We start from the raw sequence: 16,896 nt of genomic DNA, 5'->3' as shown, positions 1-16,896 counted from the left end.
ACAGCATCAAGCATTAAAGGCATGTTTATAATTTAGAACTTGACAATGTTTCTTTAATACATAGACCTTTTAGACCTCCAGATATAGTCGAGATCTTTGTTTTCATATTTTCAAATGTTATTGCATTCAAACGCATGAAGGTACAACACAAATGCATACAGAAACAGTCGAACGCCAATGCTTCGATACGCCTGTGATGATGCTCTTCATTTGTTTTGTTTTTCACTATTCGCTTTATAATTTTATCGGTAGCATTTCAAAACTGCAAGTTAAAGACAGATGTACAGTATGTTAGTGTAAACCTGGATCCAGTTAATGCCACTAGACTAATAAATATTTTAGTTTTCTATTTTAAAGATATGCTAATAAACTAATAAGTCCAACATGCATATGCATGTAAGATCCGGAATGAAACTTCTGCTAGATTCAGTAACATGACAGACTTTGGCATGTAATTTCTTAACTAAATAAAAAACAAAAAACACTTAAAGGTACAGTAAGCGATTTCTGAGAAACTGTTGAGAGTGGATCGGACTGAGCACCAAAACACTATTAGCCAATCAGCAGTGGGGGGCGTGTCCATTCGTTTTTAGGGGGGAGGTGCCTGTGTTGCATAGTGTGTTGGTGAATTTGGGGGCGGGGCTATAGAGATGGGGTGTGTTTGTTTTGGTGATTTTTAAATATCAACAGCATTTCTAAGAAATCGCTTACTGCACCTTTAAATGCACTTTCATTGCAACCGAGTCTAAAATGACTTTCCACTTCAATCCACTTATCCAACATAAATCTAAGTGTTATTCATTTTTAGAAAATAAAAATAGTATTGTGGTCATGCATGAATCCTCAATGTAAAAGATTAGGATACTTCTACATTTGTCATGCATAATGTTGATTATCAATATTTGAGCATCATCGTTACTAAATTATAATACCGTCGTATACCTCATAATGCATTTTTGCACTGTATTACAAGTGGTCAATATTTTTTAATGAGATTTCATTCACTTTATTTTACAAAAAATGCAAAATGTCCACAGAAAATAGAAATTTGAAGTGTGCATATCATGGCACATTTAAAGTTCCTTTTACAGACAAGACGCAGATTAAATATGAACTTTTTGTTCATAACACTAACAAGTTGTGTAACCACATTTAAAAAAAAAAAACTTGACAAAAACAAAATCAACTTGATTGTCGAACCCAAGTGAGATTGTAGTGCTACTTTATGGAAAAAGGAAGCTCTGAATACTCTTTCCATTGAGAAACAGCTGAAGGGCACTAACAAACATAAAACTAGGATCGTGCGGAGTTGCTGCTATTATCGTAATCGTCGTCGTCAGACTGCTGGTCTGGGGGTATGGCGCGGGTTTGGCTGGCTCGTACGCTGGTCAGTTGAGGGCAGGCGGAGATCAGGTTGGCAATGCCAACGAGAGTCACACCTGTACCGTCCAGGTTCACTTGACTCAACTGCATACGACACAGGAACTTCAGACCTGAGATATAAAACACATGATGTTAGAGATGTTTCTTAATACTAGAACATGATTTTGGAGGGGATACCAATATGCAGCGTACCGTGATCTGTGATTCTGGTTCTGCTGAGGTTGAGTTTCAGCAGCTGCGGACAGTAAACTAGACCTTGTCTGATCACTGTATCGCCAACCTGTGTACTGGCCAAACCCATCACCTACAAATACAACATGGAATTTGAATTTCTAAATGCATAACAAAATATTATAAATGTTTAGTAATTATCTTTACTGTCACTTTTGATCAATTTAAATGCATCCAAAATAATTTTTCGTATTTAAATCCTGTACCTGCAGATGTGGTAAGTGTGTGATCAAGGCTGAAACGCCCCTGCTAGTGACGGCTGTCCGGTCGAGACACAGTTCCTGGAGTTCTTTTAGACTGATCAGTCCTTGCAGCCCAATGTCACTCACTTGAGTGTTGCTAAGAGACAGCTTCTTCAGCCTATCAGGTAAAAAGGGGCGTGGTTTTCATTACCATCTTTGAAATAGCGACATTAGTTGCAAATAAAAGGTCTATTTATACCAACAGCGAAACGAAAAAGCACTAGTCGTTGTTTTACTACAGGATACAATCTGTTGGACGATACAAATTTCACTTGCTTTAAAGCTACACTGTGTAGGATTTTCTCCCATCTAGCGGTGAAATTGTTTATGACTACCAACTGAATATTACTTTAATATTACTGAATATTACGAAAGGTGAAGCTTGAATTTCCAGGTATGTCCCTCTTTGGCTAATGTATTTTCAAGATGGAGGCGCAACATGGCTGCTGCCATTCGAGCGACTCGCTCATATGTATTCTAAATGGCAGATTATACGCTTACGAGAATACTTGATTAGTTGGTAGAAGTATTACACATTAATGAGCACATATCATTTTGAAAGAACAAAGTGTGTTTTGCTAAGAATCAACTTAAAAAATTACACAGCTTTAATGCTTAAGTATAGCAATATATTGTAGTATAATCACTTGATTTTGCTCAGAATGCTGAAAAAAAATTGTATTGGTCTTTGAGTTTTATCTCCAAACAAATATATATATATATTTGCTGTCAGACAGAAATATAGTATAGAGTGAATAGGTTCTTAAGAATGGATTTTTTGTAGTTGTAATTGTTTTGTGGCACATATTTGCTCTTGGTTTGAATAGATTGTTACACATAAATCACAGTTTCCACTATTTCTGAACAAAGAATTTCCATGATTTTCCATGCCTTTTCCAATGAACAAAGGATTTTTAAAATTCTAGTAAATTCTAGCTGAAGAAAGAGCCAATCATAATTAGATTAGATTTATTTCCATGACTTTTCCATGCCTGGAAATCACACTTTTGAAATTTTCTAATATTTCCAGGACTTTCAGGACCCTTATGAAATAGACTACCTAAATGGCCTAAAACTAACTTTTTGCCACACCTATCGATGGCTGGTGACTTAGAGGGATAGTTCACCCCAAATTGATTTACTCAACCTCAAGTTGTTCCAAACCTGTATGAGTTTGTTTCTTTTGTTGAACATGAAGATATTTTCAAGAATGTTGGTAATCAAACATTTGACGGTAGCTATTGACTTCCATAGTTGGATAAAAAATGCTTTGGAAGTCAATGGGGTCCAACAACTCTCTGGTTACCAACATTCTTCAAAATGTATTTTGCGTTCAGCAGAAGAAAGAAACTCATACAGGTTTGGAACAACATGTGGGCGAGTAAGTGATGACAGAATTTAAATTTTTGGGTGAACTATCCCTTTTAAGTCCCCCTTTGGTGAAAACCAAGTTTTTAATGGGTGTTTATATGTCTATGTGGTGTTTATAATATGCTTTAAAACAAACCATGTGCAAATTCATAAGTCAACACCATTGCTGAGTATTTTCTCCTTAAAACTGCAGTGAACCAAAGATGCGGTTTGAAATCGCTGCCGTTTCTGACATCACAAACTACCTTGTAACCAATCAGGTCAACGTGTGATCGTCAGCGAGTGGATGTCCGAGCTGGTGTGAGTGAGTGGAGGCGGGGCTAATTTGCACATTCATTTCAGCATTACCAGATTTGCAAGTTTGCATTACACCAAATTAAACCAGAACAAGGGCTGCTTTCGTCTTTTGATCTCCTACTTAGACATCTTTGGACTCATGGCTTTGCTTAAAGCTCTACCTGTTCATGTTGGCAAGCTGCGTAATGCCGTGGTCGGTGAGCTGAGTGTAGTCGGTCAGGTCGAGCTCTAAGAGCAAAGTCTGTCTGGAGAGAAATGAAAGTCCAGCGTCCGTCACACAGTGTCTGCCAGGAAGGGTGAGCTGGGTGAGCCTCAGGCCTGCACGGAGGAATCAAACAATGTAGACGCTAAAGCCCCATGCAGGACTAAACAACTTGCATTCTGGACTTAAATAAAATTCCATTTGTCTGCACCTGAAATGATCTCCAGCGCGTGGTTTCCATCTGTGACAGGTATGCCAGCCAGGCTGAGAGCTGATAGGCTAGGGTGGGTCGCTAGGCACTGGAGAGAATTTTCCCGTACACCTGTGCCGTCCAGGTGAAGCGTCTGCAGGTTTCGGAGCTCTGCGAGTGCAGACACATCACTCACCTGAAGGCAAAAAGAGACAAAAGCTAAATATAGGGGAAACATAAAGTGAGGTCCAAAATAAGCCTTAAAAACAAACCCTGTAACGGCTTTAATTTAGGCTTGTTTGGAGAAACAAACACAGTATACCGTGTATATTTACACTATAGTTCAAACTTTTGGGGTCAGTAAGATTTTTTTTTCTTAAGAATGTATATATACTTTTATTTAGTAAGCATGCATTAAATTGATCAAAAGTGAAAGTTTACCATTATTGCAAAAAAAACCCAAAAAAACTCTAATAAATGCTGTTCTTTTAAACTTTCGATTCATCAAAGAACCCTGAAAAAATGTATTACGGTTCCCACAGAAATATTAATCAGCTCAAGTGTTTTAAACATTGATGATAAAAATAATAGTTTCTCGAGCAGCAAATCAGCATATTAGAATGATTTCTGAAGGATCATGTGACACTGAAGATGCTGAAAATTCAGCTTTGATCACAGGAATAAATTACATTTGAACATATTTCAAGTCATTTATACAGTTATTTTAAATTGTGATATTATCTCACGATATTAATGTTTTTACTGTATTTTTAATCAAATAATTGCAACTTTGTTGAGCAGAAAAGGCTTCTTTCCAAAGCATTTTAAAAATCTTGTGTGTGTAAATAACAAATTAACATCAACATCAACATTAAAATCTAAAGTTTATTTATGTGAAAGGGATGGTATATATTTTAGACGTTAATTAACAGATCAGATAAATATAAAATATGTCACTTATTTCTTGTAAAATAATCTATACTTTTGGATAGACAGAAATTCATAGTATATACACATTGGGTACTATTTTTTCTTTTTTTGCATACTTTTCACATAGACTGCAGCAGTCTTTTATTGTGATATAGTCTATTTTAGATAATCCTGTCCATAAACGGCATGTAAAACCCAAAACAAACTCTAAGATTAAACTGCAACCTCTTTATTTAAAAAAATAATCTATATAAAAAAAGAGGATAAAATAAATAAATATTATGACATAATCTGTGTAATTACCTTGGTGTGTTTAATACTGAGCATTCGCAGTTGTGGCACGCATGAGGGCAGCGCTCTCAGTGTGATCTCCGTGATGGCCGTCTGATTCAGGCTGAGCTGACACAGCGCAGAGGAGCCTGACTGCAGATACATCAGCAGACCTGCATCGCTTACTTTGGTCTGGTCCAGAGCCAGGAACGTCAGACTGCGGAGTCCTGAGATCAGACAGAACGAGAGCACGCATTTCTACATGATGATCTCTTATAGATGCTACAGCAGGGCCCTGTCCCAAATACCACACTTCATGTGCACTTGCAGTCTTGTGACTTACAATGGCCGCCACATGCGTGTGTCTGATAAGTCCACAAGACAGTAGGGTGTCCCATTTGTCATTTTAGGTTTCAGAAGGGTGCTCATTCAAAGCGGCATACCGTCTCACCTGTGATATGCTGCATGCAGCTGTCTGTTAGTTTGCTACAGGACGACAGGTTGAGATGCTGCAGTTTTGAGAGGTTGGACAAAACCGAAAGACCGGCATCTGCAATGTGAAAAAGCAAAAGAGGATCTTACAGCTTTACAAATAATTTTACAAGCAATTCAATACACTGATGAATTAAAAAAATGTGTCATATAGAACTTTTCTAAAAAAGAAATGCCATATTTGGTCATATTTCACCCCCTCAATTTTGGTTAAAGAAAATGAAGCCAACTTTAGAATCATTAAAGATTTTTTTTACATTATTGTTTTTATTATTGTTCTGACAATTAAGCACATTAACCCCTAAATTCTCATTACCATAATGCAAAAAAAAAATCTCATGACTTTGTTACAGAAAGTCACCATATGTTTAAAGTAATGAATATCATCTTGTTCAGACATTTCTTTACAACAAATACGATGACTGTAGTACAGTTTAATATAAATTGTGCTTTATTCATATTACAAGTTATTAAAAATAATTATCAATTACCAATAACAACATGGTATATTAGTAAAAATGTTTTATTAGAATAGTATTTGTATTAGATTAGCATTAGAATTTGTATTAGTATTATTACTAATAAATATTTATTCACATTAATGTAGTATTTATTATTTTAAATACTTCATCAAATATCATTAAAATAATGTTATAAAGATATTTTAATGATATATCTTTGATAATCTATCTTTAAAAATGATATAAATATTTGTGTGTGTGTGTGTGTGTATATATATATATATATATATATATATATATATATATATATACACACACACACACACACACACACACACACACACACACATTACCATTCAACATAATGTAAAAAAAACTTTTTTTTTCCTTTAGATTTTTAGGGTCTGGCCATTTCTTTTTAGTGAGATTCTCACACACCTGTGATAAGTGGAGAGTTGACAAAGCTGAGATGCTTGAGACAGGAAAACGCCCTCAGTTGCCGCAGAAGCTCGTTGGTGGTGTACGGGTAGCAGTTTAGGACAAACCTCTGCAGCGGGCATCCGAAGAACAGCTCTAGTGTACGTGGTCGGAGTGACCGCTCACGTGCCATGTGAGCCAACAAGAGTTCGGCCAGCTCTGGGGTCAGACACGCCAGGCTACTGCTGTACTGCATGCTGGGAGCTGAGAGAGCAAGATTAACGGCTTGTCTTAAGAACTCATGTGATTAGTAAACAACACTAGTTGGTGTCTTTCTGACCTGTCATGAGGGAAACGGTGGCCCTGGTGGCCATGGAGCAAAGAGAGGGCACGCGGGGGGTCTTGAAGGCTTTTTTGGGGGGTGAGGGCTGCCCGTGTGGGGAATGCTGCTCGTCGTGATGGGCGGCTCTCTGTAGACGCTCTACCGCTGCTTGACCCGCAGCTCCACGCAACGCACGGGCTTCCTCAGGGTCTGCTGGGACTTCAGGCTCCGCCTCCCTTCAACACACAACCAATTACACTGAATCACAAACTTCATCTTTTGGACAAAGCACACTGCTCAAGTTTTCCAAATGCTAAAGCAAATGTACAGTGTCTAACATTTTGGCTGGGAAACAAATCGAGCAAAGCAACTGACAGTCGTAATGATGAAAGAGAGAGACATATTGACATTTTTTTGCATTCTGAATTGTGGTCTTTTTATTTATCACATGTCCTACCGGAGTCTGTTGCCCTGCTCCGGCCAGTGATGTCTCGGCCCAAGTCCTCCTCTTGCCCTGTTCTCCAGGAAGAAGGGCAATTGTGGCATTCCTGCCAGAGCAAGGAGGAGAACATTTACAATCTGTATCAAGTATTTTGAGTTTTATACATTTATTTTTATTTAGCATATGGTTAAAACCCCACAAAAGCTTTATATTTGAATAGCATTTTCCCTTATCAGAACAAGAAAACAGGTTTCCCATACCTTTTCCATGACTTTTTCAATCTTTCATGATTAATGGATAAGAATTTTGAAATTTATTTTTATAAAAGAACTCTAAAAGAGCAGTTTCTATCATATATTTTAGATATATCAGATATACAAATATTTTGGAGATGAACATACCATAGCATATCAAGAAGCAGTAAATACTTTTAAATTGTAAAAAAAAAAAAAAAATACTTTCTATTCATACAAAAATACTGAAAAAAATTATCAGGGTTGCCACAAAAATATAGATTATAGAATAATAATAATAATAATAGTAAATGTTTCTTGAGCATCAAATTCATTTCTGAAGGATCATGAAGATAATAGTACATGTATAGTGTAATATATATAGTATATTATAAATGTTTGTTATATATGAACAAACATTTATATATCTTTTTAAGATTACATAAATTAAATCTTAAAAATCCATTACTTTTAAGGATTATATTCATTTCAATAATTATTCCAATCCTGGAAATCACAATGAAAAAACGAATTAAAAAAAGCTAATATTTCCATGTCTTTCATGACTATGTAGATGTATCTTTAAAAAACTATTTACAATTACTTACTTGTACGACCCATAAGCACATCAAGTAAACAAATTAAATTTAAATTGCACCTTGTTACAACCAAATTAAGCAAGCATTCAATTATACAGCCTCAATATCACAAGAGTTGCACTGGAAGGAACCGCATATTAAGCTAATTACCGTATATTAGCATGTTCACAGGCCGGCCCGCTAAACCAATCCAGCTGCAATTAATTCCCGTGTGTCTCTCGTGTACAAATTAACATATGATCTCCAGTCGACTTCACACAATCTCAAAACGATGTCCAAAGCTGCTGAAATCCCCCAAATTAAAGAGGATAAGCAGTTCTAACACATGAGAACTGGCTTGCCTAATTGTTGCGTTTTTCATTATTTGAACGAGGTGAATGGGTTTTTACTTATAACCCGGGTCTAAACTAGGACAAGTAAGGGCATTCACCTTACCCAATATGGACTTCCACAGGGTTACTGAACAAAGATCCGTGATTCAGACTGAATCGAGCACAGCAGTTCAAATGCAGCAATACTGTGATTGTTTCAGATCAATAATACGCATTATATGATCTGTTACATCCCAGCAAACACAGAACATTCTCCTAACGTAAGAATTAATGTTCTTTTTAGGTTTTATATTTAAACAACCAAAAACTAACATTCTCGGAACGTTATGTGAATCAAAGCTGGACTGAGAGCGTAGCGTTTCTATACGATTAAAAAACAGCTAAACTAGTATTTTTAGTCAGGCATCTACTTCCATTTATTTCATCAACTAAGCTTTGGCAAAATCATGAACGGTGACCTTCAATGAGAGCTGATAAAGCCAGTTCTTTGGATGTTTTGAAGGAGTCTTTGTGATCAGAGAAATGTTGGCAGACTGTCCATTCATTACCATTCCTGTCCTCCTTCTGTTTCAGTTGAGAGATTATGGCCTTTTCTGCTTCATTGGAGTCCAAAAAGCAGCGTGCATGGCTTTTTTAGCCCGTTCATATCAACATCTTTGGTTTACGGCCTCATAAGGAATTCCCTTTGATTGTGGCTTAAAGTGCTAGTTTTATCTTTAATGGTTTGTGGAGTTTCATCCAAAGCAGAGTTGACTGTAATCAAGCCAATGCTAATTGTAATGACTCAATTAGTGGGAAACGACTTTTCACATGTTTTATTAACTACTCACATTGCAAGCCGTCACTATTATTATTAATTCTCATACTTGAACAAACCCCAAACCATAAGTATTTAGCTTCGGCACCTAACTCATCCTGCAACGTGATACAAACATAAATAGTACCTCAAAATTATGCGGCTATAACTTTTCTAAGCGATCAAACAATATAAAAGTTGGAAAAATCTCATAGATTTACAGGGAAACTCAAACCATACCTATGACCAGTATGTCATAGATACTATTTTTTACCTGGGCAAAACCATCAAGAAACCACCCAGAACAACCATTATATACCGTTGAGATGAAATGGAGGGACAACTTCTTCTTCTGGTTGCTCATCATTTTCTAAATGTTCCTCATCTTCTGCATCACCTTGCACCAGTTTCTGGCCTCGTCCTATCGGATCGGATGAAAATATCTAATTACAGAATATTTGTGTGAGCAAGGTTATTATTATCAACTAAAACTATTCAAATGCAAAAAAGGTCTGCACAAATAATTTTAGAAGGTTCGAGCTAATTAGCAGGGAGAGAGCAGTGAGTGCTTTGATTGGAAAACTAAAACTATTAAAAACATTTTTGTTAATAAATTATATTTAAAAAAATAATAATAAAAATGACAAAAACGCATAAAATTACTAAATATTAAACTAAAATTAAAACAAAAACTGAAAATATAAAAATATTTCAATGAGAATTTTAATAGTATATAAATAATACTAAAATAACACTGCGTGGTGCATTCACAAAAGAGATAAAGTAAAGTAAATCTTACCCCAGAAGTGAGAGGGTCCTGACAGTGGAGGTTCGACCCCAGGAATCCCAGCATACCCCACTGCTTCCTCCCACAGCTGATGGGGCAGTGGTGGCGGCACCTCCAGTTCCTCTAAAGCTTCGGCCTCCACTTGTGGTGGCTCATTGAGCGGTGCCACCGGCTCTTCCTGTGGCTCCACCTCCGGCGGTCCTACAACAGCCAATCCGGACGCTGGACTGGGCGGGTCCTGAGGCGTCTCAGGGGGCGTGGTCTGTATGCAAAGTGCAGCGTTGGGGGTCAGTCCCAGAGACCGGAGGGAGCAGGTTAGCTCAGTTTCACCGAAGCGCTTGCGAGGGAACCCTTGCAGGAGGGAGAAGGCGGGTAGTGAAGGGTGACGACCGGAAATGAACTCGACGACGTGACTTAAGGGAGTGTCTGCGGGGAAACGCTCACGCATTGATTCCCCAGAAGGGAGACGGATCTATAACACAAAACAAGAACAAACATTTCAGACAGATTTAAAAAAAAAAAAAATCATACTAAATACCACTAACAGCAGTTGAAAAACACAAGTAATCTCGCACCATGAGGATGCAGTGGTTGTCCACGCTCGTCTCCACACGTCCACCCAGTCTCTGTCCACTGGATGGAGAGGTCTCGGCTGTGGCTTCAGTTTGGGCCTTTTCCTGCTGACTGCGCCGGTCCTCTGCTATCCTCTTCAATACCAACTCGCGCTCCTGATCAGAGGACAAACTGTTACTGCACTGGGAACCAAAAATGACCTTGTAGAGCAAGAAAATGTGAGAGCAGATGGAGCACAGATAGCACTAAGATGCTCTTGGTTGCTTGAGGTTATTTTCCTATGGGGACTTCTTTATGGTATTATATCTATATTTGATATAATAAAACATATATATAATTATTTATATACATTTTTGGGTGAACTAACCCTTGTTTATGGAGCTTTATTGTAAAAATATGAAAGCTTTCACTGATTCACCTGCTTCTTTTGTCTCTTCTCTAGCTGTGCCTCTTGGGCCACTCGTTGTCTCTGCTGCTCGTGGAAATTACTCTTATCCTGCTTGATCCGTGTTTCCAGGGGTGGATGCTCTTTTCCTCCGGGAGTGTTTGCGGAAGGAGGTGCCAAGACTAAAGAAGGACCTAAAAGCAGAAAAAAGCTGTTTATGCATTCCTCTGCATTGCATAACATTTCAGAAACCTGCATTAACTAATGATCTGCAGCGCACTATGCACAAAATCACATGACCTGTGAGTCACAGTTTATTTACACAGTAAATCACATTTTCCTTCCCAGCAGAATCTTAACCCTCTTGTGAAAGAAGTCCGTTTGTCATACAAATGAGTAAATGAACAAACTGCTGTTTTTTACCTGTTGCTTCAGACTGTGAGTTGTTGTTGTAGCAAAGAGCATCTTTGGGAGGGTTGAATGCAGAAAACGCTGTTTCTACAGGACCTGAAGGCTGCTTGACTAGTTTATGTCGTGGACTCCCACCTTGCAAAAGCCTTCAGAGCAAATGTGAGAATAAATGAGAGGGCTGGTGAAGCTTTTGCTTAATAACCAAACACAATGCCGGCTAATAACACTTCCAATATTCCTTAAAGCCACTGAATATATCCAGACAGGTGAGTATTTAACTTATGACTGCTACTACATATTAAAAGAAAGCTATTATATAACTAAGCACATTCTTTTTTGGGGGATACAATAACCAATTAAACCTGGAACATAAAATGACATCCTGAAAAACATTTACCATTCAGCCGCCTCTGGTACAGAGAAGAATCCTGCCTGCATCGCTGCCTGTATCTGGTCCTCACTGAAGCCCATCTCAGTGAGAGTGCTGATGAACCCCCCTATGGTCTAGATAACAAGAAAACATTATGAACTCCATTGCAAAGGTATCTTTATTCATGCAGAGAACAAACACGAACACTTCATAGTCTCATAGCATTGATCATGCACACGGTACTAATGCTGTCACCACAGATATATCACAGTGGACTTTACCTCTTATAGTTTGATATCATGACACAGTTTGAGGCAACGTAAAATGCTATTTATATACGATTGATTTATTAAGCTATTGTACTCTGAAAGCAAGAAGCTTTCTTCATGACAACAAATATTATTACACTACGCAACGCTTAACAGAATAGTTATTGTGCATTTATTCGACTGTGTGTGTCGACTTAGTTTTAGCTACTTGAAGAACACTTAAAAATTAGAAATGTTTATATTATTTGATTGCATTTGTCCTTAATATATTTGAGAAGACCATGCACGTGCATGCATATTGTTTTCAATAAAGGTCTCAAGAGGCTTTCCTCGCAGACCTAGGCCTACTTTTCATTTCCTTGTAATCTTATAGAGTTACAGTAACAATGACTGTATAGCTAAAAGCTGAACGAGACTATAATAAAAGGTTGTACTTGATGCTGTTTTATTGAAACTAATGTACTTATCACAGTTTATTATGTTTTATCCATGTCGGACAAGCTAATATAGCAAAGCAATAAGCTTTACAAAAACATTGCCGATTCACATTAACCACAGTTTCCGCTTACCGATGTGGAGTCCATAATTGTATTCAATATCTTCAAAAATACTCGATATTGCGGTTTGTTGTCACTTTGCAGACGGTGTTTACTGATTGTCCGCACAGTAGAATGGTGACCGCTTACGTCACGGGGTTTTTTCCGTCCTGACTGTACGCTCGACGCTGATTGGATGACTGACATTCGGAAACGCCTCTTAAGGACCGCCCCCACTGTAGCGGTACCTGTCAATCACAGCTCGTCTGAATGTGTTAAAGGAGCCGGCGCGTCTCTACCCAGAGTGAAGCTCACAAACATTAATCATTCACACGCTCTGTTAACGAAACACAGTTATCGTTTGTCTTCTAAAGCAACTAATTTCCATTTTGCTATGAGGTTTATTTTATTTCTGACATGCAATAAGAATTAGTGTCCGGCAGATGTCATATTTGGTCAACAAGGCCATGTTGGGAACAAAATGATAAGTAAATAATAATATAATATAATATAATATAGCCTAATATAAAAAGTAATTTATTTTCTTTTTGAACAGATGGTCAGTCTGATCGATGTGCTTTAAATGTAGAAAATGTTAACTGTCAAACTTAATCTTACATGAGCCAGGCCTATTGTTCCATTCATTTCTATTGGGTTTGCAACAATTCGACTAAAATGTGGGTTACGTCAAAATACAGTTTAGATATTTGTATGATTCTGCACCAAAATGTTATGTTGGTTTTAAGTTTTTGAAACACAAATTCCCATAAATTGAAGAAAATTTGTTGTTCAATTTATTTTACAATAGCTTGGGACATGCTGCATTTATTTAACATGCAGTAATATTTAAGCATCATCCGTCTTATTCATTTTTGTCATTATCAATTTAGTAATTTACCAGATATAATTGGTTGCATGAGTAAAATGTTGGCTTTAGGAATTTCCAAGAAATTGGGTTGGGTTAGGTTCATTCATTTGACACCTGTATCTATCATTTGACCTGTGCAGGCATGCATAAAATGTAAATAAAAGCCTGTTGAATTTTTTTTTTTTTTTAATTTTTTTTTTGTGAAAAGGGAAGGAGATCCCCAGCCGAAATATGTACGACACGCAGGCGCGCGCGCGCATCAGATGAGATGTGGTTCATCCGTGAACGCTAAGGGGAGATCAGTTCGGTTGAGGTAAGACACATTTCACACGTTTAGTGTTTTATACACTTATATATGAGCAGACTATGAGAAACATCAGGGATTCCGCTCACATTTCCCACGTTTAAAGTGTCCGGGCGCATGAAAAGTGGTTTTCTGACCGGTTCGCGTGCACGCGAGTCGGCGCCGCGGGCGGGTGAACAGTTAGCTTGCGCTAGCTCTCATGTAAAATAACTTTAAACCGGGAAATCTTAAATGAACATGGGCTGAGAAAACGGTGTCCTTTAATGACCAAACCGTCTGCTTCCGTATCGTGTGCTCGTTTTTGTGAGTCGTCGTCGCTGGACTGCTGTCAAACGCGAGTGAACAGACATACGCATGAAAACCCACACTGCCACGTGACGTCCACGGGGAAAATATTCAGTAACTGAAACACCGCTGAAAAGGAACTAAAGCCGCCAAGTCGTCCAGTGACTTCACATTTAAATATAGTACAGTTGAGTACAGACCGTTTATATATAGTCTGGAAAAGTATATTTATATCTATATTTCGCTGTAAAACAAAACATACTGAATCTATCTATCTATCTATCTATCTATCTATCTATCTATCTATCTATTTGTCTATATGTCTGTCTGTCTGTCCATCCACCTTTCTTGACTGTTTATCTATTTATCTGTCTATCTATCTTTCTTGACTATGTGTCTGTCTGTCCATCTATCTATCTATCTATCTATCTATCTATCTATCTATCTATCTATCTATCTATCGTTCTATCGTTCTATCTATCGTTCTATCGTTCTATCTGTCTATCCAACTTTCTTGACTATGTGTCTATCTATATCCATTTATCTATCTGTCTGTCTACGGTTCAACTTTGTCATATTTTTTATATATATTATATTTAGATACAACCTACTATGGTTTGATATGTGTAATATTCTTTTTTTGACACACACATAGGAGAAATTCATTTAGGCAATAGGTAGAACATTTGTAGTCAATTTGTAGTGTAATTGTAAGTCAGAAGAATGGCACAATCATTTGTTTATAACCTTGAAGCTTTAAGCTGCTGTGGTTGGTTTGTGCTTGTTACCGTGGGTCAGCTGGATTTATGTCAGATCAGTATTGTAAAACCATCAAGGAGTCAGATTTCTTAGAGGAACAAAGCAATGACTTGGTCGAACCAGTATTTTCAAGCTTTAATGTGAAAATTTGCCTTTGTTTTTGCAGTGTGATTAAGCCATAATGCCCGAGGCCAGTAAATTGGTGCAGATTAATTACAGCAGCGTAGAGCGAAGAAAGGAATATATTTCTAGGGATGGGCGACATGACCAAATTCTTATTTCTCAATATGAAAAATTTGAATTGACGATATCACTAAATTCTCCAACGATAGACATTTTATATTGTTGTGGTAACTATATTTATCGTCATTCTGCCAAGCCCCATCTTTTTACTACTTTCTTTATCTGTGCTTACCAGAGCATGAACAATATTTCAAAATCCGCAGTGCAATAAGGATGGAAAGTAATCTGTGAATTTTAAACCTCTAATTTATTTATTTATTAATTTTCTTTTCTTTAAACAGGTCAACATTATTAGAGGAAGATGCAATTAAATCTGTTTTTCATCTGAAATGCTGGTTGGTTTTACAAACTCTAGACTCTAATATGTAAAAAAATACTAGTAATGATAAAATGAAATGAGCTTTATTCCTGCTAGCATTCCAGAGCAGATCAGCTGGAAACTGGTTTCTTTAGCCCTCCTGGATTACGTTAAAAAAAAACACATCGTAGGCTGCTATTCTTCTGCAGGGTCAAGGTTATTTTCAAAAGTTCTGCATTGTGTTTTTGTAATTGTGTGCCCAGCTGGTGACGCTAATCACCTGAAAAATATTTTTAAGACCGTTGTTCTCACGTATACCAAATATTACATGGCTCTTTTGCGAATTGGTCCTCCTCAGGTAGCTTGACTTAACACTTGACCAGGGGCTCCTATATGGTTTTTACAGTACTGTGTTTCCCAGGATATGTGTTATTGTACTCGCATTGTCGTGAGCTGGTTCGATATTTCATTGTGATTGTTGATTTTGGTGTGACTGAAGGTATGAATGACAGTGTTCCTCTGGTCAGAACTTGCTTTGTTGGGTTTGTTCACTGCTGTCATATTACAAAGATGTGATTGTCTGCTCCAAGTTAAACACAAAGAGTGTGAGAAACTCAGACAGAGCTTTTGTGTGTTGGTAACCTGAGTCTGTGAAACCCCTGCTGACGGTGTGCAGAGAAAACTCCTTTACCCTTTAAACAGTTGTCCCAGGGCTGTTTAGTCTTAAAGTGATAATTAAATGATCTTAGCGCACCGCTGTTTGAATTTCACCTGTGCTCCTGTAGTTTCTGTCTTGCACATCAGGAATCATTCGTAAACACGTTTTTTTGTAGCGCAGCTCTTCCATCTGTTTTATGAAGCTGTAAAATCATGTAGGCCTGAAAGTAAGGTCACACTTTAGTTTAGGGTCCAATTATCACTTTTAACTAGCTATTTACTACAACTTTTGCTTCATAAACTCTTTTATTGTACTTCAATAAAATAAGGTAGTTGTTAAGTTTAGGTATTGGGTAGGATTAAGTGATGTAGAATATGGTTATACAGAATAAGGCATTAATATGGGCTTTAATAAACAGCCAATATCCTAGTAATATGCATGCTAATAAGCAACTACTTAATAGTGAGAACTGGACCCTAAACTAAAGTGTTACTGAAAGTAATAATCGATTAACTCTTTCCCCACCAAAATGTGGCGGCAATTAGTTATAACAACTTAAAATGAGTTGAGATAACTTAAATATCCAACTAAACTAAACTAAAGTTAACTGAACTTAATATTTTAAGTAAAGCATGAACATACTTTTTAAAGTTGAAACAACGCATTATTTCTTATTCTAATGTTGAATTTTAAGTTATGATAAATAACCACAGCAATCATTTTTTACAGTGCAGCGTTTTTAAAAAAAGTTGCCAGCACCAGCATTTTTGATCATTTTCACAAAATTTTCATGGCCCCCAGAATATTTTGTGAACATACGATAAATCAAAAGAAAGAACAGAGCCTGTGCTTTAAAAAAATCTACTTTTATGCATTTTTTTTTGTGTGCAATACTTGAATTTAGGTAAGTTTCATTAAAAAAAAAAAGCAACAAAGACTG

At 37.1% G+C, this 16,896-nt stretch overlaps 2 protein-coding genes across 3 annotated transcripts in view; one reads left to right on the top strand and one right to left on the bottom strand.

Annotated features, from left to right (window-relative positions):
- Positions 1-966: 966 nt before the first annotated feature.
- On the bottom strand, positions 967-12,729 carry LOC311074967 (uncharacterized protein). Its single transcript, XM_084102012.1, has 17 exons — positions 12,575-12,729; positions 11,764-11,870; positions 11,379-11,512; positions 10,989-11,149; positions 10,573-10,725; positions 10,010-10,469; positions 9,530-9,631; positions 7,266-7,356; positions 6,827-7,044; positions 6,508-6,750; positions 5,568-5,666; positions 5,150-5,343; positions 3,938-4,112; positions 3,686-3,842; positions 1,821-1,974; positions 1,576-1,687; positions 967-1,493 (listed from the first exon to the last, which is right to left on the bottom strand). The coding sequence occupies exons 1-17, from the start codon at positions 12,587-12,589 to the stop codon at positions 1,294-1,296; spliced, it is 2,775 nt and encodes a 924-aa protein (XP_083958138.1). The 5' UTR covers positions 12,590-12,729; the 3' UTR covers positions 967-1,293.
- A 924-nt stretch (positions 12,730-13,653) lies between these two features.
- The window catches only part of slc4a2b (solute carrier family 4 member 2b), a 45,648-nt gene continuing 42,405 nt past the window's right edge, over positions 13,654-16,896 (top strand). The window contains exon 1 of one of the 2 annotated variants that reach the window (XM_084102853.1): positions 13,654-13,722. The gene's annotated coding sequence lies outside the window, so the exon portion shown is untranslated. The remainder of the gene's footprint in view (positions 13,723-16,896) is intronic. The other variant, XM_084102854.1, reaches the window with a different exon arrangement.

Source organism: Abramis brama, assembly GCF_963993115.1.
Source record: "Abramis brama genome assembly, chromosome: 24".
Taxonomy (NCBI): Eukaryota; Metazoa; Chordata; class Actinopteri; order Cypriniformes; family Leuciscidae; genus Abramis; species Abramis brama.
This window is presented reverse-complemented; position numbering and strand designations above follow the sequence as displayed.

Excerpts from the sequence above, each read along its gene's own strand:
- LOC311074967 (XM_084102012.1), bottom strand. Across the intron at positions 4,113-5,149 it reads TCAGTATTAAACACACCAAG|GTGAGTGATGTGTCTGCACT; the intron begins GTAATTACACAG and ends TTTTGCCTTCAG. Across the intron at positions 1,975-3,685 it reads CAGCTTGCCAACATGAACAG|GCTGAAGAAGCTGTCTCTTA; the intron begins GTAGAGCTTTAA and ends TTTACCTGATAG.